The sequence below is a fragment of the Gopherus evgoodei genome, unplaced genomic scaffold (genome assembly GCF_007399415.2).
Source record: "Gopherus evgoodei ecotype Sinaloan lineage unplaced genomic scaffold, rGopEvg1_v1.p scaffold_35_arrow_ctg1, whole genome shotgun sequence".
In the NCBI taxonomy this organism is placed as follows: domain Eukaryota; kingdom Metazoa; phylum Chordata; order Testudines; family Testudinidae; genus Gopherus; species Gopherus evgoodei.
Genome location: NW_022060027.1, coordinates 4,664,755 through 4,689,833, shown reverse-complemented (window position 1 = coordinate 4,689,833; position 25,079 = coordinate 4,664,755). Strand labels below are relative to the sequence as shown.

The window sequence follows — 25,079 nt, the reverse complement described above, 5'->3', positions numbered from 1 at the left end:
CCTGTCCCGCCCCCTCCCTGCCCCACACGCCAGCCCCACTGCCCATCGACCCCTGTGTCCTGTCCCCTCCCTAACCCACATGCCAGCCCCACGGCCCATCGACCCTGATGTCCCACCCCCTCCCTGCCCCACATGCCAGCCCCATGGCCCATCGACCCTGGTATCCTGCCCCCTCCCTGACCCACGGCCCATCGACCCTCATATCCCGCCCTCTCCCTGCCCCACGTGCCAGCCCCACAGCGCTTCGACCCCTGTGTCCTGCCCTGTCCCTAACCCACGGCCTGTCAACCACCATATCCCGCCCTCTCCCTGCCCGACACACCAGCCCCACTGCCCATTGACCCCTGTGTCCTGTCCCCTCCCTAACCCACATGCCAGCCCCACGGCCCATGGACCCTGATGTCCCACCCCCTCCCTGCCCCACATGCCAGCCCCATGGCCCATTGACCCTGGTGTCCCGCCCCCTCCCTGTCCCACACGCCAGCCCCATGGCCCATTGACCCTGGTGTCCTGCCCCCTCCCTGCCCCACACGCCAGCCCCACTGCCCATCGACCCTTGTGTCCTGTCCCCTCCCTAACCCACATGCCAGCCCCACGGCCCATCAACCCTGATGTCCCACCCCCTCCCTGCCCCACATGCCAGCCCCAGGCCCATTGACCCTGGTGTCCCGCCCCCTCCCTGTCCCACACGCCAGCCCCATGGCCCATCGACCCTGGTGTCCCGCCCCCTCCCTGACCCACACGCCAGCTCCATGGCCCATCGACCGTGGTATCCTGCCCTCTCCCTGACCCACGGCTCGTCAACCCTCATATCCTGCCCCTCCCTGGCCCATGGCCCATTGACCCTGGTATCCTGCCAGCTCCCTGATCCACGGCCCATCAACCCTCATATTCCGCCCTCTCCCTGCCCCACATGCCAGTCCCACAGCTCATTGACCCCTGTGTCCTGCCCCACGCACCAGCCCCACGGCCCATTGACCCTGGTATCCCACCAACTGCCTGACCCATGGCCTGTCAACCATCATATCCTGCCCCTCCCTGATCCATGGCCCATTGACTCTGGTATCCTGCCCCCTCCCTGCTTCAATGCCAGCCCCATGGCCCACTGACCCCAAATCCCACCCCCTCCCTGCCCCACACGCCAGGCCCACAGTCCATCGACCCTGGTATCCCGCCGTCTCCCTGACCCACAGCCCATCAACCCCCATATTCCGCCCCCTCCCTGCCCCACACACCAGCCACGCGGCCCATCTACCCCCATATCCCGCTCCTGCTCTGCCTCACACACCAGCCCCACGGCCCATTGTCCTCATATTCCACCACCTCCCTGCCCCAACATCGGCCCCGCAGCCCATCAATCCCCATATCCCGCTTCCGCCCTGCCCCATACACCAGCCCCATGGCCCATAGCCCCCATATCCTGCCCCTCCCTGCCCCACACGCCAGGCCCACAGCCCATCGACCCTGGTATCCTGCCCCACATGCCTGCCCCTCAGCCCATTGACCCCCCCATATCCTGCCCCCTCCTTGCCCCATATGCTATTCCCATGGTCCATTGACCCTTGTGTCCTGCCCCTCCCTGCCCCACATGCCAGCCCCACAACCCAGGTAGCCTGGTATCTAGGTGGGTGTGGATGGGTGGGGGGACAAACACTGTTGAAAGTAGCTGGGTGCTGAGTGCGACGGGGGGTGGGAGGCATGGGGTGGTGGTGGGGGGTTCCCTCATGGTGGGTGTGGCTGGGGGAGGGGCTTTTCCCTGGGGAGGGGGCCAGGCTGTGGGTCCCTCCCTCCCCCTCTCCCCTCTGTTCCTAGCCCGGCCCCTCCCCCTCATCCTGGGGGCCTGTGGTCCCACTTGTTCAGGGGCTTGGTCCCCAGGGAGGGGCGGGGTGGGGGGACGGAGTCTGTGCCCTGGGGAGGGGCGTCTGCCTCAGAGGGGGGGCTGTTGGTGTCCGCGGAGTGCCCCCCCCCACTCCCAATTCTGTGTCTGTGCTGCGCAGGGTGAGAAATACGACGGGCGCCGGGCCGACATGTGGAGCTGCGGGGTCATTCTCTTCGCCCTGCTGGTGGTGAGTGTCCTGCTCCCCTGCCCCCCCCGTCCCATGGACCCCTGCCCCCCCAGACCCCCACTCCCCCTGCCTCAAGGACCCCCATCCCCTTGCACCCCTGTCCCATGGACCCTTTTCCTCGTCACCCCAGACCCCTTCTCCTCCTGCCCCCCCTGTCCCATGGACCCCTGCCCCCCCAGACCCCCATCCCCCTTCCCCCCATCCCATGGACCCCTGCCCCCCCTAGACCCCCACTCCCCCTTCCCCAAGGACCCCCATCCCCCTGCACCCCTGTCCCATGGACCCTTGTCCTCGTCACCCCAGACCCCTTCTCCCCCTGCCCCTCATCCCACGGACCCCTGCCCCCCCTGCCCCCCACTCCCCCTGCCCCAAGGACCCCCGTCCCCCTGCATCCCTGTCCCATGGACCCTTGTCCCCGTCACCGCAGATCCTCGCTCCCCTGCCCCCCATCCCATGGACCTCTGTCCCCCGTCTCCCAGGCCCCCGCTACCTCTGTGGCTCTGTCCCATGGACCCCTGTCCTCCTGCGCCCCTATCCCCTGTCCCCCTGCATCCCTGTCCCATGGACCCCCATACCCCTGTGCTCCATCCCATGGACTACCGCTTCCCCTGCCCCCCCAGACCACTGCTCCCCCTGCCCCCTTGTCCCATGGACCCCCATGCCCCTGTGCTCCATCCCATGGACCACCGCTTTCCCTGCTCCCCCAGACCACCGCTCCCCCCACACCCCTGTCCCATGGATCCCATATACCCCCATTACCCCAGACCCCCGCTTCTCCTGCTTCTGACCCCTGTCTCATGGACCCCCATCCCCCTGTCCCCCCAGACCGCCGCTCCCCCTGCACCCCATCCCATGGACCCCCAGACTCCCAGATCCCTATTCCCCCTGCTCCCCTGTCCCACAGACTCCCATACCCCTGTCCCCCAGACCCTCACCCCCCCCTGCGCCCCTGTGCCCCTGTCCCATGGACCCCTGTCCCCCTGCACCTCTGTTCCCCTGTCCTATGGACCCCATGTACCCCCATCCTCCCAGACCTTCACTCCTCCTGCACCCCTGTCCCATGGACCCCCGCTTCCCCTACACCTCTGTGTCCCGTCCCATGGACTCCATGGACCCCCTGCACCCCAGACCCCCAACCCCCTGGGCCCCATCCCCCTCCTCCACCTGTGCCCCGCTCCCCCTGTGCCCTGCGTCCCATCCCCCTGTCCCCCCAGACTCCTGCTCCCCTGTGCCCCAGACCCCCATCCCCCTGTACCCCCATTTCCCCTTCCGCCATCCGTCTGCACCCCAACCCCCTGTGCCCCCATCCCCTGCTCCCCCTGTACCCCCACTCCTCCTGTGGCTCACTCCCTGTTAGGGTTCCCTCCCCACTCTGAACTCTGGGGTACAGATGTGGGGACCTGCATGAATGACCCCCTAAGCTGATTGCTCCCAGTTCAGGTTAAACCTTCCCCAAGGCACAAATCCTTCCTTGTCCTTGGACGGTATCGCTCCCACCACCCAGTGATTTAGCCAAAAATTCAGGACAAGGGTCACTTGGAGTCCGTATCCCCCCCCAAATATCCCCCCAAGCTCCTAAACCCCCTTTCCTGGGGAGGCTCGAGAATAAAATACCAGGTGAGCACAGACCAGACCCCTAGGTTTTTAGGACACTGAAAATCAATCAGGTTCTTAAAAGAAGAATTTTATTTGTAAAAAAAAAAAGTAAAAGAAGTAAAAGAATCACACCTGCAAAATCAGGCTGGCCGGGAACTTTACAGGGTAAATACAACGATTTGACCCCCAGAGGATTCCCCTCTGGCTCAGCGTCACCGGTGCAAATCAGGACTGAAATGACCTCCTGGCGCAGGGAAAATTCACAAGCTAGAGCAAGAGAGTCGCTAATGTGTTTCCTTGCCCCTCCTGACAATCCTTGTAATCTTAGATGCTCCATCCAGGTCTGTTTTCAGGAGATGTGTTTCCTGCGTGGACCCTCTCTCTGCCCAGGAAGGGAACTAACCACAAACAACCCCCCCACACCCCTCGCCATTTGAAAGGATTTTTTCCTCCATTGGTCCTTTTGGTCGGTGCCAACTAGGTTAATTGAACTGATTAACCCCTCACAGGGAGGGGGATTCAGTACAGCTGCCCTGCGTATATTTATGACACTCCCTGTGCACCCTATTCCCCGGACCCCCATTCCACTGTACCCCAATCCTGGGCCCCATCCCCCCCATCTTCCTGTCCCCATGTACTTCCATCCTGCACGCCATCCAGGTGTACCCCCATCCCTGCTCCCCCTGTGCCCCATCTCCTATCTCCCTGTACCCCAATCCCGGGCCCCTGTGCCCCATCCCTGCGCCCCCACTGCTGTACCCCATCCCCCAAACTCCCACTCTCGAATCCCCATCCTACCCCGGACCGCCACTTCTGGGCCCTCATCCCCCAGACCCCCCTGTACTCCCCATCTCCCTGGAACCTCTGTATTCCTGGTCCCCCCTGGACCTCCCCAGGTCCCCTGGACCCCCAGGGCTGGGGGACTCCTGTCCCCTGGAGGGATCTCAGGGTCACTCTCCCCCGCTGGCCTGCAGGGGGCGCTGCCCTTCGACGACGACAACCTGCGCCAGCTGCTGGAGAAGGTGAAGCGGGGGGTCTTCCACATGCCCCACTTCATCCCCCCCGACTGCCAGAGCCTCTTGCGCGGCATGATCGAGGTGGAGCCGGAGAAACGGCTCAGCGTGAGTCTAGCTGGGGGTGTGGGGGGCACTGGCTGGGGGGAGCTGTGGGGCTCGGGGGAGCTGGGTGGGGGAGCTGTGGGGTGCATGGGGCACTGGTTGTGGGGATCTGTGGGGCTGGGGCTGGGGCTGGGGCCAGGCAGGACCGGCTAATTCAGCTGCCGTCTCCTCTCCCTATAGCTGGAGCAGATCCAGAAGCATCCCTGGTTCCTGTGAGTATCACATGCAGCCGCCCCCTGTCCCACCCCCTGGGCCCATCACCCTGGTGCCCTGCCCCCCGGTGTCCAGCCCCCTGGGCCCATCACCCTGGTGTCCGGCCCCCTGCCCCACCCCCTTGGCCCATCACCCTGGTGCCCTGCCCCCCGGTGTCCAGCCCCCTGGGCTCATCACCCTGGTGTCCGGCCCCCTGCCCCACCCCCTGGGCCCATCACCCTGGTGTCCGGCCCCCTGTCCCGCCCCCTGGGCCCATCACCCTGGTGCCCTGCCCCCCGTGTCCAGCCCCCTGGGCCCATCACCCTGGTGTCCGGCCCCCTGCCCTACCCCCTGGGCCCATCACCCTGGTGTCCGGCCCCCTGCCCCGCCCCCTGCGCCCATCACCCTGGTGTCCGGCCCCCTGCCCCGCCCCCTGCGCCCATCACCCTGGTGTCCGGCCCCCTGCCCCGCCCCCTGGGCCCATCACCCTGCTGTCCGGCCTCCTGCCCCGCCCCCTGCGCCCATCACCCTGCTGTCCAGCCCCCTGCCCCGCCCCCTGCGCCCATCACCCTGGTGTCCGGCCCCCTGTCCCACCCCCTGCGCCCATCACCCTGGTGTCCGGCCCCCTGCCCCGCCCCCTGCGCCCATCACCCTGGTGTCCGGCCCCCAGGGCCCATCTACCCCGGTATCCTGGTCTCTCTGGTTAGAGCCTGGCAGCCCTTGGGGGTGGGTTTAATTCCAACAGCTGAACATTTCGTATGAGACCCCGGCTCAAACCCCCCCCCTCGCCGGGATCCCGCCCCGCCGGTAGCTGCAGTGGGGCTGTTCCCCACAGGGGGGGGAGGAACGAGCCGGAGCCGGAGCAGCCGGTGCCGCGGAAGGTGTCGATCCGGCGCATCCAGTCGGTGAGCGAGCTGGACCCCGACGTGCTGGAGAGCATGTACTCGCTGGGCTGCTTCCGCGACAAGGGGCGCCTCCAGCAGGAGCTGCAGGCCGAGGGGTACGGGGGGGCGGCAGGCCGAGGGGTACGGGGGGGCGGCAGGCCGAGGGGTATGGGGGAGGGACAGCAGGCCAAGGAGTACGGGGGGGCGGCAGGCTAAGGGGTACAGGGGGGCAGGCCGAGGGGTATGGGGGAGGGACAGCAGGCCAAGGAGTACGGGGGGGCGGCAGGCTAAGGGGTACAGGGGGGTGGCAGGCTAAGGGGTACAGGGGGGCAGGCCGAGGGGTATGAGGGGGCGGCAGGCTAAGGGGTACAGGGGGGCAGGCCGAGGAGTATGAGGGGGCGGCAGGCTAAGGGGTACAGGGGGGCAGGCCGAGAGGTATGGGGGGGCAGCAGGCTAAGGGGTACGAGGGGGCAGGCCGAGGGGTATGGGGGAGGGACAGCAGGCTGAGGGTATGGGGGTGCTGCAGGCCGAGGGGTACGGGGGAGGGACAGCAGGCTGAGGGGTACGGGGGGGCTGCAGGCTGAGGGATACAGGGGAGGGACAGCAGGCTGAGGGATACAGGGGGGCAGTCCGAGGGGTATGGGGGGCGGCAGGCTAAGGGGTACAGGGGGCAGGCCGAGGGGAACGAGGGGGCTGCAGGCTGAGGGGTACAGGGGAGGGACAGCAGGCTGAGGGATACAGGGGGGCAGTCCGAGGGGTATGGGGGGCGGCAGGCTAAGGGGTACAGGGGGCAGGCCGAGGGGAATGAGGGGGCAGCAGGCTGAGGGGTACAGGGGAGGGACAGCAGGCCGAGGGGTACTGAGTGGGCAGGAGGGGGAGAGGGCAAGAGAGACTGGTGGGGGGCTGGCGCGGGGGGACTGGCGAGTGAGATTGGGGGGACGCGGTGGGGGGAGGAGTGAGACTGGTGGGGGGAGGGGCATGGCAGTGGTAGGGGACAGACAGACATGGGGGACATGGCTGTGGGGGAGATGCAGGGAGGGGGGGCAGGAGGCCAGAGAGGCTGGGGTTGGGGGGCGGTGGGGGGAAGGGGGCTGAGGAAGGAGTGGAGCAGGAGCAGGCAAGGGGGGTGATCGGGGGAGTTGGGGGAGGGAGTTAATGGCAGGAAGGGGGTGGGGTGGTTGCCAGCCCCCCCGGCTCTGAACCCCCCTCCCACTCCCCCAGGGAGAACCAGGAGAAGATGATCTATTACCTGCTGCTGGATCGCAAGGAGCGGTACCCCAGCTGTGAGGACGAGGACCTGCCGCCCCGCAACGACGCCGGTGAGCCCCCCCACCCAGAGCCTGCCCCAGAGCCTGCCCCCCCCGAGCCTCCTCGGCCCCTGTGCCGCTCCCCCCTCGGAGCCCCCTTGGGTCGCTCCCCCCAGAACCCCCTCGGCCCCAGCACCACTCCCCCCCCAGAGCCCCCTCGGCCCCAGCACTGCTCCCCCCCAAACCCCCTCAGACCCAGCACCACTCCCCCCCCAGAACCCCCTCGGCCCCAGCACTGCTCCCCCCCAAACCCCCTCAGACCCAGCACCACTCCCCCCCCAGAACCCCCTCGGCCCCAGCACTGCTCCCCCCTCAGAGCCCCCTCGGGTCACTCCCCCCAGAACCCACTCGGCCCCAGCACTGCTCCCCCCTCAGAGCCCCCTCAGGTCACTCCTCCCAGAGCCCCCTCGGGTCGCTCCCCCCAGAGCCCCCTCGGCCCCAGCACTGCTCCCCACTCAGAGCCCCCTCAGGTCACTCCTCCCAGAGCCCCCTCGGGTCGCTCCCCCCAGAGCCCCCTCGGCCCCAGCACTGCTCCCCCCCAAACCCCCTCAGACCCAGCAGCACTCCCTCCCCTGAGCCCCCTCGTGTTGCTCCCCCCGAGCCCCTTCAGACCCAGCACTGCTCCCCCTCCAGAGCCCCCTCAGGTCTCTCCCCCCTCAGACCCCTTGGCCCCAGCAGCGCTCCCCCCCCAGAGCCCCCTCAGCCCCAGCAGCACTCCCTTCCCTGAGCCCCCTCGTGTTGCTCCCCCCTAAGCCCCCTTGGGTCACTCCCCCCTAGTCCCCTCGGCCCCAGCACCACTCCCCCCCCAGAGCCCCATTGGCCCCCGTGCCGCTTCCCCCCAGAGCCAGCCTCATTCCCAGGGCCGCTCCCCCCAGAGCCCCCTCAGGTCGCACCCCCCAGAGCCTCCTTGGCCCCAGCACTGCTCCCCCCTCAGAGCCCCCTCAGGTCACTCCTCCCAGAGCCCCCTCGGGTCGCTCCCCCCAGAGCCCCCTCGGCCCCAGCACTGCTCCCCCCTCAGAGCCCCCTCGGGTTGCTCCTCCCAGAGCCCCCTCGGGTTGCTCCCCCCAGAGCCCCCTCGGCCCCAGCACTGCTCCCCCCCAAACTCCCTCAGACCCAGCACCACTCCCCCCCAGAGCCCCCTCGGGTTGCTCCCCCCAGAGCCCCCTCGGCCCCAGCACTGCTCCCCCCCAAACCCCCTCAGACCCAGCAGCACTCCCTCCCCTGAGCCCCCTCGTGTTGCTCCCCCCGAGCCCCCTCAGACCCAGCACTGCTCCCCCTCCAGAGCCCCCTCAGGTCTCTCCCCCCTCAGACCCCTTGGCCCCAGCAGCGCTCCCCCCCCAGAGCCCCCTCAGCCCCAGCAGCGCTCCATTCCCTGAGCCCCCTCGTGTCGCTCCCCCCAAGCCCCCTTGGGTCACTCCCCCCTAGTCCCCTCGGCCCCAGCACCACTCCTCCCCCCCCGAGCCCCATTGGCCCCCGTGCCGCTTCCCCCCAGAGCCAGCCTCATTCCCAGGGCCGCTCCCCCCAGAGCCCCCTTGGCCCCTGTGCCGGTCACCCCTAGAGCCAGCCTCATTCCCAGGGCTGCTCCCCCCGAGCCCCCTTGGCCCCCGTGCTGCTCCCCCACACAGCCAGCCTCATTCCCAGGGCCGCTCCCCCCTGAGTCCCCCGGCCCCTGTGCCGCTTCCTCCCAGACCTCTCTAGACCCCAGTGCTGCTTCCCCCAGAGCCAGCCGCATCCCCACCCCTGGATACCCAGCCCAGAGGGGCCATGTCCCACAGTCACCCCCCCACCCTGTTCCCTGGCAGATCCCCCCCGGAAGCGGGTCGACTCGCCGATGCTGAACCGCCACGGGAAGCGCCGGCCCGAGCGGAAATCCATGGAGGTCCTGAGCGTCACCGACGGGGGTTCCCCGGTCCCGGCCCGACGGGCCATCGAGATGGCCCAGCACAGCCAGAGGTGAGGCGGGTGGGTGGCACTGGAGGGGGTGGGGGGCGAGAGCTCAAGGGGCCCATTCCACAGCCTGGCACTAGGGGGCACTGCCCTCTCTCCCCTGCCCCCCAGCTGCACCCCCTCAGAGCACCCCCCCAATTGCTCTGCAAGCACCGTGCTGTGTGTCAGAACCCCTGTACTGCTGAGGGGATTCCCTGTCTGTGTCCCTGCTGCCAGCCCCCGCCCTGCGTGGCCTAGGCCCCATCCTGCCCCTGTGGGGGGCAACCCTGGAGCTGGGCCTGTCTCTCTCCCTGACCCCCCCTGTGCCCCTTACCCAGGTCTCGCTCCGTCAGCGGTGCCTCCACTGGCCTGTCCTCCAGCCCACTGAGCAGCCCCAGGGTGAGTGTCTGACGGGCCCCCATGCGGAGGGGGGCGGAGCTTCCCCATGGGGGGTGGGGAGGTTATGTGGGCAGGGCTGGGGGTGGATCAATGGGGCAGGGACAGGGTGGGGGTTGCTGTGGGGAGGGGGGCTGAGGGGGCAGGAAGGGGGGCACGATCCAGGGGGACTCTTGGCGGGAGGGGGTGTCACAGACCCTGCAGCCTCATTCCACCTCATTTGGCCTTGGTGCAGAAAGGCAAAATCTGGGGGGCAGGGGGGACAGAGACGCCCCCGGGGGGCAGGGGAGCTGGCGGGGGGTGGTGGAGGAAGGAGATAGATCAGGGGCTTGAGGTCTGGCTGGGGGCAGGAGGATGGATGGGGGCTGGGGGAGGGGAGTTATGGGGCTGGGAGATTGGGGGTAGATGGGGTTGTGAGATGAACAGTGGGAAGTTTGGGGGCTGGGGGAAGAGGGGCTGGTTGTGGGGCAGTGGCTGGGGGGAGTTGGGGGGCGAGGTGAGGGGAGGGTTGGTGGGGGTGACGTAGATCAGGGCCCGGGGGGTAGATGGGGGCTGGAGAAGGCAATGGGGGGTTGTAGATTGGGGGCTGGGGAGGGGTAGTTGGGGGGCTGGGGGAGGGGAGAGGTGGCAGGAGGCAATGGGGGGTCATGGGTGTGGGGGAGATGCAGGGGGGGCAGGAGGCTAGAGAGGCTGGGGGTTGGGGGCGGTGGGGGGGAAGGAGGCTGAGGAAGGAGTGGAGCAGGAGAAGGCAAGGGGGGTGATGGGGGAGTTGGGGGAGGGAGTTAATGGCAGGAAGGGGGTGTGGGCTGGAGAAGGGGGGGCCTGGCGGGGGCAATGGGGGGTCATAGATTGGGGGCTGGGTAGGGGTAGTTGGGGGCTGGGGGAGTGGAGAGGTGGCGGGTGGTAATGGGGGGTAGATGGGGGCTGAGGAGGAGTAGTTGGGGAGGCTGGGTGAGGAGAGAGGTGGGGGCAATGGGGGGTATAGATCGGGGCTGGGGAGGGGTAATTGGGAGGCTGGGGAGGGGAGAGATGGGTAATGGGGGGCATAGATTGGGGGGCTGGGGGGTCATCGCCGCGCCTCATGCTCACCCCATCTCACGGCTCTCCCCCCCTCCGCCCCCTCCCCCCCGGGGGGGCGTCTCTCTGTCCCTCCTTCCCCCCCCAGAGCCCTGTCTTTTCCTCCCCACCCCCGACGCCGGAGCCCCCCCTGCCCCCCAAGACCCAGACGCTGCCGGCCAAGGGCAGCCTGGCCGGGGGGCGGGGTCTGCACCAGAGCCGGCACTCAGCCCCCTTCCCGCTGCCCCCCGCCGCCTCCCCGCCCCCCGGCCCCCCCTCCCGCTTCCGCTTCCCCCCGACTAAGCCCCCCCCCACCTCTGTGCCGCAGGTCACCCCCCACCCCTCTCCCCGGGGCAGCCCCCTCCCCACCCCGCTGGGCACCCCCGTCCACACGCCCAAGGACAGCCCCTCGGGCACCCCCGGGGGGACCCCCCCCTCCAGCCCCGGGGCCGCCGGCCTGGCCTGGAAAACGCGCCTCAGCTCCCTCAAGAACAGCTTCCTGGGGTCGCCCCGCTTCCACCGCCGGAAACTGCAAGGTGAGGGGCTGGGGGGCCGCGGGGGGTGCAGAGATCGGAGGCCACAGGGGCGCTGGGGGGCCACAGGGGAGCAGGGGGCTGCGGGGATTGGGGGGCCACAGGGGCTGGGAGGATCCAGGGGTGTGGGGGGACCAGGGGTGGGGGCGTCTGTGGGGATTGGGGGGCCACAGGGGGACTGGGAGGATCCAGGGGTTGTGGGGGGACCAGGGGTGAGGGGGTCTGTGGGGATTGGGGGGCCACAGGGGGACTGGGAGGATCCAGGGGTTGTGGGGGGACCAGGGATGGGGGGGGCTGTGGGGATCGGGGGGCCACAGGGGGACTGGGGGCAGCGGGGGGCTGGGGAGATCAGGGGGACACATGGGGGACCCGTTGCAGTGGGTGGCTGTAGGGATTGGGGGGTTGTGGGGGGACCGGGGGCAGCGGGGGGCTGCAGGGATTAGGGGGTTGTGGGGGGACCGGGGGCAGCAGGGGGCTGGGGGACATTGGGGGGGAGCCAAGGAACAAAGCAGGTTGGGGGGATCTGAGGGGCAGGAACCTAAGTAGCAGGAAGGGAAATTGGGGGCGGGAATCAGGGGGGTGTGGCCCCCTACTGGGGGGAGGGGAGAATTGGGGTGGGGGGCTCAGGGGTGGGGGGGCTTGTGGCTGTTTCTGCAGCTCTAACCCCCCCTTCCCCCCACAGTCCCCACCCCGGAGGAGATGTCCAGCCTGACGCCGGAGTCCTCCCCAGAGTGAGTATGGGAGGGACCGGCCCCCCCATGCCCCCGCCCCCTACTGCCGCCCCATCCCCCGCCCCCACCTGCTGGCCCTGCTTGCCCCCAAACCTGCTGCCCCCCCATGCCCTCCTCTGCCCCCTCCGCCCCCCAACACCTGCCGTTCCCCCGTCTCTGCCCCCTGGCACCCTCCAACCCCCCCAGGGCCTATGGACCCTCCCTTGGACTCACCCCCATGGCCTGGCCCTCGAATCTCCTGCCCCCCCGAACCCTTCCCCAGCCCTGAACCCCAGCTCGCCTGCCCCCGTCTGCCTCCCAGCCCTGCCTCCCCAGCTCTCCTGGCCCCATCTCCCCCCAGTCAGCCCTGCTCCACCCGCCCTGCCCCGGCTCCCCCCTCCAGCCCTGCCCCCAGCTCGCCTGCCCCTGTCTGCCCCCCCAGCACTGCTCCACTGCCCTGCCCCCAGCTCGCCTGCCCCCGTCTGCCCCCCCAGCTCGCCTGCCCCTGTCTGCCCCCCCAGCACTGCTCCACTGGCCCTGCCCCCAGCTCGCCTGCCCCCGTCTGCCCCCCCAGCTCGCCTGCCCCCGTCTGCCCCACCTCCCCTACTCCACTGGCCCTGCCCCCAGCTCGCCTGCCCCGTCTGCCCCCCCCAGCTCACCTGCCCCCGTCTGCCCCCCCCAGCCCTGCTCCACTGGCCCTGCCCCCAGCTCGCCTGCCCCCATCTGCCCCCCCAGCTCACCTGCCCCCGTCTGCCCCCCCAGCCCTGCTCCACTGGCCCTGCCCCCAGCTCGCCTGCCCCGTCTGCCCCCCCCAGCTCACCTGCCCCCGTCTGCCCCCCCAGCCCTGCTCCACTGGCCCTGCCCCCAGCTCGCCTGCCCCCATCTGCCCCCCCAACTCACCTGCCCCCGTCTGCCCCCCCAGCCCTGCTCCACTGGCCCTGCCCCCAGCTCGCCTGCCCCCATCTGCCCCCCCAGCTCACCTGCCCCCGTCTGCCCCCCCAGCCCTGCTCCACTGGCCCTGCCCCCAGCTCACCTGCCCCGTGTGCCCCCCGAGCTCTCCTGGCCCCATCTCCCCCCACCCAGCCTTGTTCCACCGGCCCTGTCCCTTGCCCTGCCCCCCCCCACCCCGGCTCCCCCTGCCCAGCCCTGCTCCACCGGCTCTGCCCCCCCCCGGCTCTCCTGACCCCCGTCTCCCCCCAGGCTGGCGAAGAAATCCTGGTTCGGGAATTTCATCTCGCTGGAGAAGGAGGAGCTGATCTTCGTGGTGATCCGGGACAAGCCGCTCAGCTCGGTCAAGGCCGACATCGTCCACGCCTTCCTCTCGGTGCGGGGCCGGGGGGGCCAGGGGGGCAGGGGGGCTGGGCTGGGGGGCAGGAGAGATGGAGGCAGGAGCGCTGGGGGCTGGGCTGGGGAATGAGGGGCCGTGGGGCAGGAGCGCTGGGGGCCGGGATGAGGAGTGAGGGGCTGGGGGCTGGGCTGGGGAGTGAGGGGCCATGGGGCAGGAGCGCTGGGGTCCGGGATGAGGAGTGAGGGGCTGGGGGCTGGGATGGAGAGCGAGGGGCCGGGGGGCAGGAGGGCTGGGATGGGGAGCGTGGGACCGGGGGCTGGGCCAGCCGGGGCAGCAGGGCCAGGTTTGGGGGCACAATGGCCAGGCGCTGGGGCAGTGGGGCTGGGGTCTCTGAGGGGAGGGGGCGGGGCCACGGGGGGCCGGGGAACAGCCGTGGGGATCCTGACCTGCCGCGTCCGCCCCCCAGATCCCCAGCCTGAGTCACAGCGTCCTGTCCCAGACGAGCTTCCGGGCCGAGTACCGGGCGTCGGGGGGCCCGGCTGTCTTCCAGAAACCCGTCCGGTTCCAGGTGGACATCAGCGCCTCGGAGGGGGGGGCCGCCCCCAAGGACAGTGGGGTGTTCTCCGTCAGCTTCACCCTCATCTCAGGTGGGGCCCCTGGACCCCGTTCCCTGCTCCCGGGGCCTCTGTTCCCCCGGGACCCCGTTCCCTGGCCCCGGGGCCCCGTTCCCTGCTCCCAGGGCCTCTGCTCCCCCCGGGACCCCGTTCCCTTCCCCCGGGGCCCCGTTCCCTACTCCTGGGGCCCCGTTCCCTACTCCTGGGGCCTCTGTTCCCCAGGACCCCGTTCCCTGGCCACGGGGCCCCGTTCCCTGCTCCCAGGGCCTCTGCTCCCCCGGGACCCCGTTCCCTTCCCCTGGGGCCCCGTTCCCTGCCCCTGGGGCCCCGTTCCCTACTCCTGGGGCCTCTGTTCCCCCAGGACCCTGTTCCCTGGCCACGGGGCCCCGTTCCCTGCTCCCAGGGCCTCTGTTCCCCCAGGACCCTGTTCCCTGGCCACGGGGCCCCGTTCCCTGCTCCCAGGGCCTCTGCTCCCCCGGGACCCCGTTCCCTTCCCCTGGGGCCCCGTTCCCTGCCCCTGGGGCCTCCGCACCCCTGGGACCCTCTTCCCTTCCCCTGGGGCCCCGTTCCCTGGCCCCGGGGCCCCATTCCCTGCTCCTGGGGCCTCTGTTCCCCCAGGACCCCGTTCCCTGGCCCCGGGGCCCCGTTCCCTGCTCCCAGGGCCTCTGCTGCCCCCGGGACCCCGTTCCCTTCCCTTGGGGCCCTGTTCCCTTCCCCTGGGCCCTCCGCACCCCTGGGACCCTCTTCCCTTCCCCTGGGGCCGCATTCCCTGCCCCTGGGGCTCCCCCGGAACCCCGCTCCCTGCCCTGGGCCCTGTGCTGGGCACGGACCCTGTTCCCTTCCCCTGGGGCCCCCATTCCCTGCCCCTGGGGCCTCTGCTCCCTGGGACCAGTCCCCTGCCCCAGGACCCCTCCCCTGGCTCCCCACCCCATTCCCCCAGACCCCCCTGTCTCTTGGCCCCCCATCACCCTCAGCCATTGCCCTGGGACCCTCCACTCCCCCATCTGCCCCAGAACACAGGACCCAGGGAGCCCCCCCCCTTAACCTCTCACCTCCCCCCAGGGCCCAGCCGCCGGTTCAAGCGGGTCGTGGAGACGATCCAGGCTCAGCTGCTCAGTTCCCACGACCAGCCCTCGGTGCAGGCCCTGGCCGGTGAGTGCGGCCCCACGGCCTCTCCGCTCTGGGGCCCCGTGGGGGGGCTGCAGGTCGGGAGTGAGGGGCACCGGCAGGGCTGGGGGGAGCCCAGGGCCGGGCTAGCGGGGGCTGCGGGTCGGGAGTGAGGGGCACCGGCAGGGCTGGGGGGAGCCCAGGGCCGGGCTAGCGGGGGCTGCGGGTCGGGAGTGAGGGGCACCGGCAGGGCTGGGGGGAGCCCAGGGACAGGCTAGCGGGGGCTGCGGGTCGGGAGTGAGGAGCACCGGCAGGGCTCAGGGGGCACGGCTGGGCTAGCAGGGGCTGCGAGTCGGGAGTGAGGGGCACCAGCGGGGCTAGGGGGGCAGGGCTGGGCTAGCGGGGGCTTCGGGTCGGGAGTGAGGGGCACCGACAAGGTTGGGGGGAGCCCAGGGCCGGGCTACCGGGGGCTGCGGGTCGGGAGTGAGGGGCACCAGCAGGGTTGGGGGGAGCCCAGGGCAGGGCTAGCGGGGGCTGCAGGTCGGGAGTGAGGGGCAACCCTCACCTAATCCACGTCTCCCCGTCCCCCCACCAGACGAGAAGAACGGGCAGCAGCCCCGTCCGCCGGGCACCCCCACCCGCGTGGCCCCGAATTCCCGGCGCTCCGACCCCGACGTCGCGGAGCAGCCTCGCCGCGGCTCATGCAAGGAAAAGAAACTCGTGTCGTCCAACGGGACGCAGGCCCCCCAGCCCCCGCAGCAGCCGTGACCCCCGGGGAGCCCGGCCCCTCACTCTGGCCCCAGCCCCCGCGGCCCCCTGCGGCCGGCGCCGGGGCGGGAAGCAGAGGTAGAAAGACACGGATGGGACCTCGCCCCTGACGGGGCTTTGGGGGGGGCCGCAGGGGAATTGCCCCCCCAACGGCTGACCAGGTGCCGCCGTCCGAGCAGGCCATACTGTGAACCTGTAAATATTGAGAACAAACAAGCCCCCCCCACCCCCCGACACACAAGAACGAAAAGGAAACTGCAAATGACAAGAAACCCCACAAAAAATCCACAGAGGAAAAAAAACTGAGCTGGGGGAGGGGAGCGGGGTGGGTGGGGGCGGCTGGCTGGCTGGCCAGGGTGGTGGGGGACAAGATTTTAATTTAATTTATTGAATGGGGAGGGAGTGGATAGGTGGATTCGTTACCCTCTCCTCCGCTTGCCCCTCCTCGTTCCTCTGCCCCACGCCCCCCCACGCCCCAGTTCGATCCGCCCCAGACCTTGGCTGGCTTCGTCCCAAACTGCTTTCATGGCCCCCCCCCACGAGGTTTGCCACCTGCTGCGGTGAAGCGAAACGGGAGGCTCGGGTCCCCGGGCGTGTGTGGACGCCCCCTTGCTGGATCAAACCAGTTCGCGTGCTCACGCCGGTCCCGGAAAGGCGGGGGGGGCTTTCTTCTCCCGCGGGGCGAAACTCTCCCGGTCCCCCGAAACCTGGGGCCACATCTCTGCTCACCCCCAGCTCCGGAGCCAGGCAGGGAGGGAACCGGCGCTTTCCTGGCCCCGGCGGTGGAGCCGAGGAAAGGAACCGACTTCGCTGCAGCCGGCCGAGGCCCCGGCCTGCTTCGTCCTCTTCGCACGTCGGGGGGGGGCGACACCGCTTTCTGCTCGGTCGCCCGGGGCCGCTGTTTCTTTCCGTTTTCACGGTTGCGCAAAGTGACGGGCGAGGGGGGGGGAGAGCCGCCGGTTTCTGAATGACGGCGGCTGTTGGGAACCAAACCGTCCGCACGTTATAAGCCATTAAACCCCCCTGGCCCCGGTAAACGCTCAGAAGGCAGAGGAATAACAGTGGGCTTTGGCCGCGTCTTTTCTTGCTTCGCCTTGTGGCCGGGCTCAATGCGTCTCCTTTGCGGGTGCCTGAAAACCAACGGCTCCCGAGCTTAATGGTCACTCTCCTGGGCTAGGACATGGCAAATGGGCGCGTGTAAACCCGGTCGAAATCAGTTCTGTTAAACCAGAGTGAAACCTCCTCCCCGCTCCCAAGTGTAGACGCGCTTCACCCAGCTTCGTAGCAGCAGCAATGATTTCTGGGCGGGGAAAGCACAGATCTGCCCCACATCCAGTGGGAGTTGAGTCACTAGCCAGCCGGGGGGTGTCGGTTTGGGGGAAGCGAGTGAATAGCCTAGCGATTCGGGCCAGGTGCAGATCCATCGGCTGCTGGATTCCTACCTGGGACTGGAACTCGGGTCATCCAGCTCCCAGCTGAGCCCAGGCCCGGCCCGGGCTCCAGTGAATGATTTATACGGAGGGGACCGCCCCCCCACCCCCGAGCAGCCGGGGGCCCTGGGCTGAGCTGGGGAAGATCCCAGGGCCAAATTGGAAGCCTGGGGTCGTAGGAGGGTAACTCATCGGGTCGTAGGAGGGTAACTCATCACGTCATCGGTCCCCAAAGCAGCTCCACCTAGGCCGGGAACGAGAGTCTGTGCCAAACCGATGCACCTTGGGTGGGTCCGTGCCAAACCGATGCAGACTGGGTCAAAATCCATTTTGTGAAACCCACTCCAAGTGTAAACACGTTTCACAGCAGCCATGAGCCACCGACAACGATTTCTTACCCAGTGTGAACGTCAACCCCTTTGCCCCTCTGCCCCCGCACCCCCTTCTGGGGGGCTGAAAGCCAGTTTGAACCGGAGTAGTCGGCCCACCTCACTTTTCCGGAACCCGACCTCAGCCAGCTCTCGTTAAGGACATGCCGCCTCTCCAGCCCCCCGCCCATCCTACAAGGGAAGTCGCCGGTTAAAACTCAGGGTCAAGCTGGCACCGACTCAAACAAGTTTAGCCTGCAGCAGCATCAGTCCTGCTCCAGACTGGGGCAAGGCCGGGGGGAGGGGGTAACAGGCCTGGAAAGGCAGGTGGGGCAGCATCTGCCCCCCTCCCAGCTTGGGGGGGCGTCCGCTCTCGCCTTCACCCGCGCAGGTGCCAACGTGGGTTCTGCGCCCCGGCTACGAAAGGTGATGGAAAATGGAACCAGATTTACACTGAACTGTTCTGAAGCTGGTTAAGAGCGTTTACATGGGGGCACGGCCGGAGCAAAGCCACCGAGCCATATAGGTGTAGCTCAAAGGGGAAGGTGGCCCCCCACGCCTCCCTCTGCCAGTTCCCCTGGCCCCCATGCACCAATTCCCAGCATGGAGCAAACCGGACCCCATGTCCCACCCTGCTCCCTGTCCCCCAAGGATTCCTTTTCAGCCTGGGATCGACCATAAGACGCAGCCTCTCTGGGGTGGGGCGCGGGGGCCATTCAGGACAGGAAGTGAAGGAGAACCTGCCCTGGCTTCCATCAGCTTCTGGGACCTGCTTCTCCAATGAGCCAACAGCCCAGGGCTGGGCGAGCCGGGGCTGCGGGTCGGGAGTGAGGGGCACCGGCAGGGCTGGGCAAGCAGGGGCTGCAGGTCGGGAGTGAGGGGCACCAGCAGGGCCAGGGTGCAGGGCTGACCTGACAGGGGCTGCAGGTCAGGACTGAGGGGCACCGGTGGGCAGGGAAAGCCCAGGGCTGGGCTAGCAGGGGCTGCAGGTCGGGAGTGAGGGGCACCGGCAGAGCAGGGGGAAGCCCAGGGCTGGGCTAGCAGGGGGCTGCAGGTCAGGAGTGAGGGGCACCCGTGGGCTGGGAAAGCCCAGGGCTGGGCTAGCAGGGGCTGCAGGTCGGGAGTGAGGGGCACCGGCAGAGCAGGGGGAAGCCCAGGGCTGGGCTAGCAGGGGGCTGCAGGTCGGGAGTGAGGGGCACCTGTGGGCTGGGAAAGCCCAGGGCTGGGCTAGCAGGGGCTGCAGGTCAGGAGTGAGGGGCACCGGCAGGGCTGGGGGTGCTGAGGGCTGGGGAACCAGGGGGCTGCGGGTCGGGAGTGAGGGGCACCTCTCGGGTCGCTGGGTCTCACAGCTCTAAAGAAATCCTGCAGCCCCCCCCCCAGTCGTCCCCCCCGGGCGATCCTGGTGGGAGCTGGGCTGCATGCTAGCGAGCTGGTGCCTGTGAGCACTGCCCCTCCACCTGCCCCCCCGACATCCGTGTCTCTCTCTCTCGCTCTGTCCCCCCCATTTCACTCTTTTGGGGCTCACTGATGGTCTAAAAAACCAAAAATACAGAAAAAACTGACCAAGAGCCACCCCCCATGGGGGGGCCTCGCACCGTTTGTTCCCCCCTCCATGCCTGGGCTCAGACAGCCCCGTCCCAGCCCCTCCCTCTACGTCCCCTCCCCCGGCTCTTCCCCCTCCCCCAACTCTTCATTTGCTGTCCCCCCCCGATTTCCCTCCCCTCTCCCCATCTCTCCTAACCTCCCCCACCTGCCCCCATCCCCCGGGGGCTACAGGGGTTTGTTCTCCTCCAACCCCCCGCAACACTTGGACTCCCCTTCCCGGTCCAGCTCCCCCCATCCGTGCTACCAAACGCAGGCTCCCCCCCACCCCCGTGGGAGGAATCTGGGGAGTTGGGGGGGGCGGGGAATGAGGCCCAAGGCCTGTCCCCTCTGGGGGGCGCCGGCCCCCACCCGGCCCCAGGGCACTCTGAGTAGATGAACCAGACAATGACAGGGGGTGGGGCTCTGGGATGCACCCAGGGCAGAGGGAGCTGCTGGTCTGTATCCCCCCCCCCGCCCCATGGAGAGATGAAAGGATTGTTACCCCCAGCCCCGGGCCTTTCCCTCTCCTCCCCTACTGATTATAGAACCCAGGCGTCCTGGTTCCCCCCCCCCGCTCTACCCACTAGACACCACTCCCCCCCCCAACATCAGGGAAAGAATCCAGGAGTCCTGGCTCTGTGAAGCTCTCCCGACCCCCGTTCTGAGCAATGCCCTGCCCTGCCAGGCAGTGTGAGGAATTGGGGGGGGCAATCTCTGCTACCTCCCCTGCCCCCCCAGCCTCTCCCCCTCCAAATGTGACACAGACACCAGCTATGAGAAACCCCACATTTATTACAACCCCTCCTCTCTGTGTCGGGGGGTCAGAGCACTTCTGTCCCTGCGGTGGGAGGGGGTCGGAGCACTTCTGACCCCGGGGAGAATAGGAGGATCTCTGAACATTCCCCCCCACCCACCAGAACTGAGGCTCCACCAGTCTCCATCCCAGCAGCCAGCCAGCCCCAGCGCTGCGAGCTTCCCCCTGGCAGTGCCCCCAGCAGGGGGCGGGGGGAAGAGCTGGGGGTGGCCATCCAGCCCCAGAGGGGCACAAGGGTCCCTGCCCCCGAGCCATGGGGGCACCTGTCCAGGCAGGGCTGGGCCTAGGGCGCCAGGGTCTGCGTGGAGGCGGCACCCAGCTCCAGGGTGGGGGCGGGTGCCCGGCGCTGCAGCCGCAGGGAGCAGGACTCGATGTGCCGGAAATCCACGGCGAAGAGGCCGAAGAGGAGGAAGAGGGTCAGGGCCAAGGTCCATTCGCAGGCGGCGGCTTCCGACCGCAGCCCCAGCCCGTGCAGAGTGAACACGGAGCCCGAGTCAAGGGGCAACAGCGGGTGATGCCCCTCACTCCCAACCCGCAGCCCCTGCTAGCTTGGCCCCGCCGGTGCCCCTCACTCCCGACCCGCAGCCCCCGCTAGCCCGGCCCCGCCGGTGCCCCACACTCCCGACCCGCAGTCCCCCGCTAGCCCAGGCCTCTCCGCAGCCCTGCCAGGGCCCCTCACTCCCGACCCGCAGCCCCCGCTAGCCCGGCCCCGCCGGTGCCCCACACTCCCGACCCGCAGCCCCCGCTAGCCCGGCCCTGCTGGTGCCCCACACTCCCGACCCGCAGCCCCCGCTAGCCCGGCCCCGCCGGTGCCCCTCACTCCCGACCCGCAGCCCCCGTTAGCCCGGCCCCGCCGGTGCCCCACACTCCCGACCCGCAGTCCCCCGCTAGCCCAGGCCTCTCCCCAGCCCTGCCAGGGCCCCTCACTCCCGACCCGCAGCCCCCGCTAGCCCGGCCCCGCCGGTGCCCCTCACTCCCGACCCGCAGCCCCTGCTAGCCCGGCCCTGCTGGTGCCTCTCACTCCCGACCCGCAGCCCCTGCTAGCCCGGCCCTGCTGGTGCCTCTCACTCCCGACCCGCAGCCCCCGCTAGCCCGGCCCCGCAGGTGCCCCACACTCCCGACCCGCAGTCCCCCGCTAACCCAGGCCTCTCTCCAGCCCTGCCAGGGCCCCTCACTCCCGACCTGCAGCCCCCGCTAGCCCGGCCCCGCCGGTGCCCCTCACTCCCGACCTGCAGCCCCTGCTAGCCCGGCCCTGCTGGTGCCCCTCACTCCCGACCCGCAGCCTCCGCTAGCCCGGCCCCGCCGGTGCCCCTCACTCCCGACCCGCAGCCCCCTGCTAGCCTGGTCCTGGGCTCCCCCCAGCCCTGCCGGTGCCCCTCACTCCCGACCCGCAGCCCCCGCTAGCCCAGGCCTCTCCCCAGCCCTGCCAGGGCCCCTCACTCCCGACCTGCAGCGCCCGCTCGCCCTGGCCCGCCCCTCACACCAAGGATACTGGCCACGAGCAGGGCCGTGCTGCCGGCGCTGAGACAGAACCGGGTTGGCCCGATCCAGCGCCTGCCGCGCTGCGGCTTCACCCGATGGGTCAGCACCGCCTGGACCCAGAAGTAAACGACGCCCACGATGAAGGCCAGAAACGCCCCAAACAAGTGAGTCTCCAGCTGGTTATTTTGCTGCCAGGGCAGGAAGGGGGAGGTGGGAGAGCGACCCCCTCACAGCACACACACTGCCCCCCTACACTACCCCCCATGCACAGCACCCCCTGGGGTCCCCCCACACTGCCCCTCTACACTACCCCCCCATGCACAGCCCCTCCTGGGGTCCCCCCACACTGCCCCTCTACACTACCCCCCCATGCACAGCCCCCCCTGGGGTCCCCCCACACTGCCCCCCTGCACAGCACAGCACCCTCACTTCCCCCCAAGGTGCCCCCCACACTGCATCCCCACCATGCACCCCCCGGGGTCCCCCCCACACAGCACACCTCTGGGCTGCCCCCCCATAGCGCTCCTCCACTCTCCCCCCACCACGCACAGCGCCCCTCTCCCCCACTGCCCCCCCGGACTCCCCACACACACCCCCTGCTGGGCCTCCCTCCCTCCTGCCCCCAACGCCCCCCAGCACTGTACCTGGAAGTTGCCCACGAGGGAGGCTCCCAGGGCGCAGAGCAGCCCCAGGCAGAGGCCAGCGGCGTTCAGGGCACAGGGACCCCCCCAGTCCCGAACCTGCTGGAACCTCAGGCAGCTGATCCAGACAACTAGGAGGGGAGACAGCCCAGGTTAGAGGGGCCGGCGCCCCCTAGAGGGGACAGGCCCCAGGCCCCATTCCCCACCCCCCGAGCCAGCCAGTCCTGCCCTGGGGCCAGTGGGAGCCGGCGCCCCCTAGAGGGAAAGGTCCCTGGGCCCCATTCCCTGCCCTGGGGCCGGATGGGAGCCGGCGCCCCCTAGAGGGGAAAGGCCCCGTGCCCCATTCCCTGCCCCTCTGAGCCAGCCAGTCCCTGCCCTGGGGCCAGTGGGAGCCAGCGCCCCCTAGAGGGGAAGGTCCCTGGGCCCCATTCCCTGCCCTGGGGCCAGGTGGGAGCCGGCGCCCCCTAGAGGGGAAAGGCCCCTGCCCCATTCCCTGCCCCCCTGAGCCAGCCAGTCCCTGCCCTGGGGCTGGGTGGGAGCCGGCACCCCCGAGAGGTGGCTGGTCCCATCATCACTCACCCAGGAACGCCCCCACGTTCAGCACTTGACTGAAGATGCAGCTCTGGGGAGGGTCGGAGCCGCAGGTGCTGGGGAAAAAGGGGAGAGACCCCAACAGATACAGCCGGGCTCTGGCCCTGCCCCACCTCTCGCAGAACCCAGCCTTGCCCCACTGCAAACAGGAGTGACTCCAGATTGACCCCTGGAGGCTGAGCTCAGAACCCAGCCCTATCCCCACTGCAAACAGGAGTGACTCCAGATTGACCCCTGGAGGCTGAGCTAAGAACCCAGTCCTACCCCCACTGCAAACAGGAGTGACTCCGGATTGACTCCTAGAGGCTGAGCTAAGAACCCAGCCCTATCCCCACTGCAAACAGGAGTGACTCCAGATTGACCCCTGGAGGCTGAGCTAAGAACCCAGTCCTACCCCGACTGCAAACAGGAGTGACTCCAGATTGACTCCTGGAGACTGAGCTAAGAACCCAGCCCTATCCCCACTGCAAACAGGAGTGACTCCGGATTGACCCCGGGGACTAAGATCAGCATCTGACCCACCTACCTGATATACGGGAACCCAACTGTGACGTTCACAGACCCGTTGGCCACAGACATGGCGTATCTGTGGGGGAAAGGGGGGCATGTGACAGAGCTGGCCCCGAAGGGAAGGGGAGCAGGAGCTCAGGGCCTCAGAGTCACCCCATCAAACCCCCTCCTCAACGCCCTCCCTCAGACCCACCCCCTAAAGGGGACAGGCCCCAGGCCCCATTCCCCACCCAAGGCAAGTAGGAAGCCTCAGGCAGAATGAGGGGGGAGGCTCACCTGCCCCCCATACATGTTACTTACACCACCCAGAAGCCCACGGTGCCCCAGATGGCCAGCAGGATGGGGAGCAGGGCCCAACCCCACATGGCAGAGACCTAAATGGGGAAAGGGGGTGAGCTGCTGGGAAAGGGGGAGAGGCCCCCCCCCACTCCTTCCCTCTCCAGAAGGCTGGGTTCCCTCCCCCCACCAAAAAGAGGCTGTAGTATGTGTGTGTGGGGCCTTTAAAACATCCCCCACCCCAGCCCCCTCCCACTATTTAAAGGCACAGGACGCCTCTAATGTCCCTCTCCCCATGCAGGAGAGTCATGGCAGCCCCATGCTGCTGCCCTGGGGAGGAGGGAGTTCTGGGGGTGGGGTGTCTCAGAGACACCTGGCTTGGCTGGGGTGTAATCAAGAGCAAGAAATATCTCGCCCCCGCCAGGATCAGGGCTGGAGGTTCTGGGCTCTGTCCCAGCTCTGGGAGGGGAGTGGGATCTAGTGGTTAGGGGAGCAGAGGGGCTGGAAGCTAGGACGCCTGGGCTCTGTCCCAGCTCTGGGAGGGGAGTGGGGTCTAGGGGTTAGAGCAGCAGGGGCTGGGGGCCTGGGTTCCTTTTCTGCTTCTACCGCTGCTGATCACAGCTCCCCGGCTCAATTGCCTCAGTTTCCCTCACATGAGATAGGGCAGATGGATACCTACCCCTTCCACCGAGCTTCTGTCACAGAGACATCTCCTGAGCTGCCTGGCTTCTCTGCCCTGGCCCCCACATCTCTGGCTGGGGGCACAGGGGCCCTGTCACCTGGCATGGCCCCACCCCGGGACAGAGAGCAGCCCTGGGCGCTGGCTGGGGCCAAAGTGCAGGTGTGGAGGGTTGTACTTGGGAGGGACTATCCACAGGGCGGGGGGGCTCACCCTGATACAACACCGTGCTCTGTACCCACAGCCGCCCTCCACCATCACATTGGCCCAGGGGCTGGGCAGGAGATTGTTGAATGCTCTAAAAAACACAGACTCAGGACTCCTGGGTTCTCTCCCTGGCACTGGGAGGGGAGTGGGGTCTAGTGGTAAGGAGGCGGGGGCTGGGAGCCAGGTCTCCTGGGTTCTCTCACTTGCTCTGAGAGGGGAATGGGATCTAATGGTTAGAGCAGGGGTGGGGCTGGGAGCCAGGACTGCTGGGTTCTCTCCCCGGCTCTGGGAGGAGAGTGGGGTCTAGAGGAGATGGGGAGCTGGGAGCTAGGATTTCTTGGCCAGAATCCCCCCAGGGATTTGACTCCCCCCCACTCAGGCCTAGAGTCAAATCAGAGGCAGTGCCCCCTAGTGGGGAAAGACCCCATATCCTGCCCCACTGTCAGCCTGCCCCCTAGCAGAGCCCCCACCAGCCTCATCTGGGCCTCACCAGTGGTTCAGGGAGGTCTGGGGGTCACTCGACAGCAGGCTTGAGCCCAGTCGGCTCCCCAGGGCGCCAGGGCCGGGGAGTGCAAATCTTCCGACAGCTTGTTCCTGTTCACATCTGAAGACCTCGGCCTGGCCATGTCCAGAGGGGTAACAGCCCCTGCCGGGTCTGCGGGCGTCCAGGAGCCAGGAATGGGTTTATACAGGGACACTGAGATGCAACCGCCTCTGGGGTAGAGCTTGGGGGCTAGTTATCTAGGGACCCCCTCGCCCAGCTTAACAGCTGCTCCCCCCCTTAACTGTTCCGTACCCGTCTCAGCGTGTGACTTTGAGGAGCCTTCCTCCCCTGCCCCCAGTTTGATTCCCCTTCCCACCTGTGAAATCCCCTCGCTTGGATTTAATTGCTGGTGAATGTTTGTTTGCCATAGGGCTTATCAAAACTCAAGGCCT

General features: G+C 68.6%; 2 protein-coding genes across 4 annotated transcripts in view; one reads left to right on the top strand and one right to left on the bottom strand.

Moving 5' to 3' along the window:
• BRSK1 (BR serine/threonine kinase 1) overlaps positions 1 to 15,874 on the top strand; it is a 30,215-nt gene extending 14,341 nt beyond the window's left edge. For all 3 annotated transcript variants that reach the window (XM_030544794.1, XM_030544795.1, XM_030544796.1), the window contains 13 exons: positions 1,998 to 2,066; positions 4,637 to 4,783; positions 4,961 to 4,992; positions 5,808 to 5,972; positions 7,078 to 7,175; positions 8,966 to 9,116; positions 9,428 to 9,488; positions 10,870 to 11,077; positions 11,757 to 11,805; positions 12,985 to 13,108; positions 13,539 to 13,719; positions 14,749 to 14,838; positions 15,389 to 15,874. In XM_030544794.1, the coding sequence (XP_030400654.1) occupies positions 1,998 to 2,066; positions 4,637 to 4,783; positions 4,961 to 4,992; positions 5,808 to 5,972; positions 7,078 to 7,175; positions 8,966 to 9,116; positions 9,428 to 9,488; positions 10,870 to 11,077; positions 11,757 to 11,805; positions 12,985 to 13,108; positions 13,539 to 13,719; positions 14,749 to 14,838; positions 15,389 to 15,561 (1,548 nt within the window). In that variant the 3' untranslated portion in view covers positions 15,562 to 15,874. The remainder of the gene's footprint in view (positions 1 to 1,997; positions 2,067 to 4,636; positions 4,784 to 4,960; positions 4,993 to 5,807; positions 5,973 to 7,077; positions 7,176 to 8,965; positions 9,117 to 9,427; positions 9,489 to 10,869; positions 11,078 to 11,756; positions 11,806 to 12,984; positions 13,109 to 13,538; positions 13,720 to 14,748; positions 14,839 to 15,388) is intronic.
• Positions 15,875 to 15,885: 11 nt separating this feature from the next.
• Positions 15,886 to 23,346, bottom strand: TMEM150B (transmembrane protein 150B; the record flags this gene model as incomplete). The annotated part of the gene is made up of 7 exons (XM_030544986.1): positions 23,282 to 23,346; positions 22,998 to 23,057; positions 22,460 to 22,527; positions 21,884 to 22,011; positions 21,235 to 21,427; positions 20,105 to 20,225; positions 15,886 to 15,919 (listed from the first exon to the last, which is right to left on the bottom strand). Coding segments are annotated over exons 1-7 (669 nt in total), but the record flags the coding sequence as incomplete, so codon positions are not given.
• Positions 23,347 to 25,079: the final 1,733 nt, after the last annotated feature.